The sequence below is a fragment of the Serinus canaria genome, unplaced genomic scaffold (genome assembly GCF_022539315.1).
Source record: "Serinus canaria isolate serCan28SL12 unplaced genomic scaffold, serCan2020 HiC_scaffold_672, whole genome shotgun sequence".
NCBI lineage: Eukaryota > Metazoa > Chordata > Aves > Passeriformes > Fringillidae > Serinus > Serinus canaria.
Genome location: NW_026108786.1, coordinates 1 through 5020, shown reverse-complemented (window position 1 = coordinate 5020; position 5020 = coordinate 1). Strand labels below are relative to the sequence as shown.

Genomic DNA, 5020 nt, shown 5'->3' with positions numbered 1-5020 from the left:
CCCGCCCCTTTAAACCGCTCCCCCCCCTTTTTGTCCCCGCCCCCTCAGCCTCCGCCTGCTCCTTCAACGCCGCCCGCGGCAGGACGGGGCCCCGTGACGTCACTCCCAGCCCAGCCAATGAGCATCCAGGTAAGCTCATGACGTCGCTGGCGCGCGCGCTTCCTTAGCGCGGGATGGGCGTGGTCGCGGGGACTGGGTGGGCGTGTCCCGGCGCTCCCTGCCCCCTGATTGGCCGCAGGTGAAAGGTGTGTCCGGAGGGGGGAAGGGGGAGGGGTCTGGGGGGGAGGGGGGGTTGTTCCCATGGCAACAGTTGGGTGACACTGCCCCCTCCCCCCCCCCGGTGACGTCGCGGACGGGACGCCGCTGTCAGGCGGCTCCGGGGGTACCTGGGGGGCGGGGGAGGGGCGGGGGGGATGGGGGGAGGGGTGGGGGTCCCGAGGGGGGAGGGGGTGAGCGGGGGGGGGGTCCCTCCGCCATTTCTTCCCCCCCCCCAAATTCCCCCGGGAGGTTCCGGTTGTCCCGCCCCTCCCCCCTCCCCTCCCCCCCGCGTGCCCTCCCCCTCCCACCTGTGTCACCTCCCCCCCTCCCCCCCAGGTGTCACCCCCTGCCCTCCGCTGTCGCTGTCCCCTCCCCCCCGTCCCTGCTGAGGGTGTGACACACCCCCCCATAACGTCACAGCATGACGTCACTCTGCCCCGCCCCCTTCCCGTGTTTGTCACCGGTGTCCCCTCGTGGTGACGTCATGCCGCCCTCAGCCCTCCCCCCCGCAGTGACGTCACACCCATCCCCTCACAGCGACACCCAACCCATGACGTCACTCACTCACGTGATGACGCCACCACCCGGCACCTCCAGATGACGTCACGCCCCTCCCTTTGCTGTGACTGTGACGTCACCCTGGAGAATCCCTTGGTGTCACTTTGTCACCCGCGTCCCGGGGTTGTGACCCCTCCAGTGACCCCGGCTACCCCCAAATCCGGGTGTTTCACCCCAATCCAGGGTGTTGACCCCTCCAGTGACCCCAGGTGCCCCAAATCCAGGTGTTCCCCCCAAATTTGGATAGTTCACCCCAAATCCAGATGTTTCCCCCAAATCCAGGTATTTCACCCCAAATCCAGGTGTTCCCCCAAATCACGGGTGTTCCCCCCCAAATCGGCTGTCGTGACCCCTCTCTCGGTGTGTCCCCCTCCCCCCCCAGGAGGCCCGGCCGGCTGTGACCCCCCCCCGAGGACCCCCGGAGCTGCAACACCCAGTCCATGAGGGCCCCGCGCACAGGTGGGCACTGGGAGGGACTGGGGGGCACTGGGGAGGGACTGGGGGCACTGGGATGGGCACTGGGTGGGTAACTGGGAGGGCAATGGGGGGGGCACTGGGAGGGACTGGGGGGCACTGGGAGGGACTGGGGGGCAACTGGGAGGCACTGGGTGGTACTGGGGGGGTACTGGGAGGGCACTGGGAGAGCACTGGGAGGTACTGGGGTATACTGGGGGGCAACTGGGAGGGACTGGGTGGTACTGGGGGGTACTGGGAGGGCACTGGGTTCCTCCCCGGTGGTTCTGCCCCGGCTGCCCCCGCGGTTCCCGGTGGTTCTGCCCCCGCTACCCCCCTCAGTTCCCGGTGGTTCTGCCCCTCTCCCCCCTCAGTTCCCGGTGGTTCTGCCCGGCTCCCCCGCTGTTCCCGGTGGTTCTGCCCCCGCCCCCCCGCTGTTCCCGGTGGTTCTGCCCCCGCTCCCCCCCTCAGTTCCCGGTGGTTCTGCCCCACTCCCCCGCTGTTCCCGGTGGTTCTGCCCCCGCTCCCCCCCTCAGTTCCCGGTGGTTCTGCCCCGGCTCCCCCCGCGGTTCCGGGTGGTTCTGCCCCCGCTCCCCCCCGCGGTTCCCGGTGGTTCTGCCCCGGCTCCCCCCGCTGTTCCCGGTGGTTCTGCCCCCAGTCCCCCCTCAGGTCCCGGTGGTTCTGCCCCCGCTCCCCCCTCAGTTCCTCCCCGGTGGTTCAGTCCCGTCCGCCATTTTGAGCCGCCTCAGGCCGGGCAGGCCCCGACACAAAATGGCGGCGCTGGGCCTGGGCCGGCGACCCCGGGAAGGGGACAGGGGACCCAAAACCCCACAGTGACCCCCGGGACAGGTGACAGAGTGACCCCAAAACTTCACAGTGACCTTATAACCCCAGAGTGACCCCCGGGACAGGTGATAGAGTGACCCCAGAACCCCACAGTGACCACAAAACCTCACAGTGACCCCCGGGACAGGGGACACCAAACCCTGAGGGACCCCAAAACCCCAGAGTGACCCCAAATAGCGAGCCAGGTGTCTGGGTGACCCCAAATCATGGCCCTGCTTACCCAGGTGACTCCAAATTGTGGTGTCACCTGTGTGGTGTCACACAGGTGACACCAAATAAAGGATTCAGCCATGCAGGTGACCCCAAAAAGGGCATCCAGGTCTCTGGGTGACCCCAAATAAAGACTCAGGGGACCTCAAGTTGTAGCTCCACCCACCCAGGTGACACCAAATCGCGTCCCCACCCATGCAGGTGACCCCAAAAGGGGCACCCAGGTGTTCATCCAGCCCCATGGAAAGGACTCAAGTGACCCCAAACCATGTCCCCACCCCCATAGGTGACCCCAAACCATGTCCCTACCCACACAGGTGACCCCAAACCATGTCCCCACCCATCCAGGTGACCCCAAACCGTGTCCCCACCCCCACAGGTGACCCCAAACTGTTTCCCCACCCCCATAGGTGACCCCAAACCATGTCCCTACCCACACAGGTGACCCCAAACCGTGTCCCCACCCCCACAGGTGACCCCAAACTGTTTCCCCATCCCCATAGGTGACCCCAAACCATGTCCTGACCCACCCAGGTGACCCCAAATTTTATCCCCCCCCACCCAGGTGACCCCAAATCATGTCCCCACCCCCATAGGTGACCCCAAACTGTTTCCCCACCCACCCAGGTGACCCCAAACCGTGTCCCCACCACCATAGGTGACCCCAAACCATGTCCCCACCCCCACAGGTGACCCCAAACCGTTTCCCCACCCCCACAGGTGACCCCAAACCGTGTCCCCACCCCCATAGGTGACCCCGTCCCCCTGTCCCCCGCAGGTGGCCGGCGCAGGGATGGCTCCGGTCGTGGAGGTGTCGGACGCCGGGCACTGCCGGGCGCTGCTGCTGGAGCTGAACGAGCAGCGCCTGCGGGGACAGTTCTGCGACGTCACCATCATCGCCGAGGACACCAAATTCCGCGCCCATAAGAACGTCCTGGCCGCCTCCAGCCCCTTCTTCAAGCGGGCGCTGGCCCAGGAGCCCACCTGCCCCTCGCCCGCCCAGGTGCTGGAGCTGCCGGGCGTCCAGGCCGGCGTCTTCTCCGACGTCCTCAACTTCATCTACAACTCGCGCCTGGCCGTGCCCTCGCCGGCGGCCGCGCGGGCGCTGGGGGCCGTGGGCCGGCGCCTCGGCATCCCCTCGCTGCAGGGCCTGGAGGCCGGGCCGCCCGCTCCTCCTCCTCCTCCTCCTCCTCCTCCTCCTCCTCCTCCTCCTCCTCCTCCTCCTCCTGCTCCTGCTCCTCCAGCACCGCGGGACATGAACGGCACCTGGAGCCCCCCGGCGCCCGCGGCCGAGCTCACCTGCGGGGCACAGGAGGGCGAGGAGGTGGCACCGTCGTCGTCGCCGTCGCTGCGGTGCGGGCTGTGCGGGCGCGGCTTCGGCTCGGCGGCGGCGCTGGGCTTCCACGCCAAGCTGCACCGCGGGCGCCGCGGGCTGTGCTGCCGGCACTGCGGCAAGAGCTTCATCCACGTCAAGCGCCTGCAGACGCACGAGGTCGGCTGTCGCGACGGCGACGGGGAGGGGGACGGCGACGCCGCCGGCACCGCCAGCACGGATGTCACCGTCGCCGGCGGCGCCGCCGCCGTCGCCGCGACCGGCCCGGCGGCGTCGGCGCCGAGGGCGGCCAAGAAGGCGCTGCTGCTGCGGCACCGCGCGCTGGAGCCGGGCGCGGAGCAGGAGCCGCTGGTCAAGGTGGTGGACGGGCAGGTGCTGTACCTGTGCGGGGTGTGCCAGCGCTCCTACATGACCCTGTCCAGCCTGAAGCGCCACGCCAACGTCCACTCGTGGCGCCGCAAGTACCCGTGCCGCTACTGCGACAAGGTGTTCGCGCTGGCCGAGTACCGCACCAAGCACGAGGTGTGGCACACGGGCGAGCGCCGCTACCAGTGCATCTTCTGCTGGGACACCTTCGTCACCTACTACAACCTCAAGACGCACCAAAAAGCCTTCCACGGCATCAGCCCGGGGCTCATCGCCTCCGAGAAGACGCCCAACGGCGGCTACCGGCCCAAGCTCAACGCGCTCAAGCTCTACCGCCTGCTGCCCATGCGGGCCAACAAGCGGCCCTACAAGACCTACAGCCAGGGCGCCGTGCCCGACGGGGCCGCGCCGGCGCCGGCGACCGCGCCGGGGGACGCCGGGGTCACCGCATTTCCTCCGGCGGCACCGCCGCGGCCGGAGCCCGCCTCGGTCATCGCCTTCGGCCGCGCGGCGCCGCCCTCGGTCATCGTACGAGGCGGCGGCCTCGGCGCCGCCTCGTACATCTCCTACAACTTCCGGGCGGGCGAGGAGGCGCCGGGAGCGGCCGAGGCGCCGGCGGCGGCGCCGGTGACGCCGGCGGTGCCCATCAAGAAGCAGGTGCTGCGCGAGTACATCGAGGCGCAGCGCGCCGCCGCCGAGGAGGGCGCGACCGCCGCCGCCGCCGCCGCCGCCGCGCCCCAGAACGGCTCCGGCGGCGGCCGCACCATGACCTACGTGGCCAAGCCGGCCTACGCGGGCTCGGCGGGCGAGGGGCTGTGCCAGATCACCGTGCGCATCGGCGAGGAGGCCATCGTCAAGCGCCGCATCTCCGGCACCGACCTGCGCGGCGACGGCGCCGGGGAGCGCCGCGGCGACAACGACAGCGACGCCGAGGACCGGCTCTGGCGGCCCTACTACTCCTACAAGCCCAAGAGGAAGACGGGCGGCGCTGCCGGG

General features: G+C 69.6%; 1 protein-coding gene across 1 annotated transcript; it reads left to right on the top strand.

Annotated features, from left to right (window-relative positions):
• Window positions 1–43: 43 nt before the first annotated feature.
• LOC127061337 (zinc finger and BTB domain-containing protein 4-like) lies at window positions 44–5014 on the top strand (the record flags this gene model as incomplete). Its single annotated transcript, XM_050988000.1, has 3 exons — window positions 44–129; window positions 1199–1275; window positions 3104–5014. A coding segment is annotated over exon 3 (1896 nt), but the record flags the coding sequence as incomplete, so codon positions are not given.
• Between the last annotated feature and the right edge of the window lie 6 nt (window positions 5015–5020).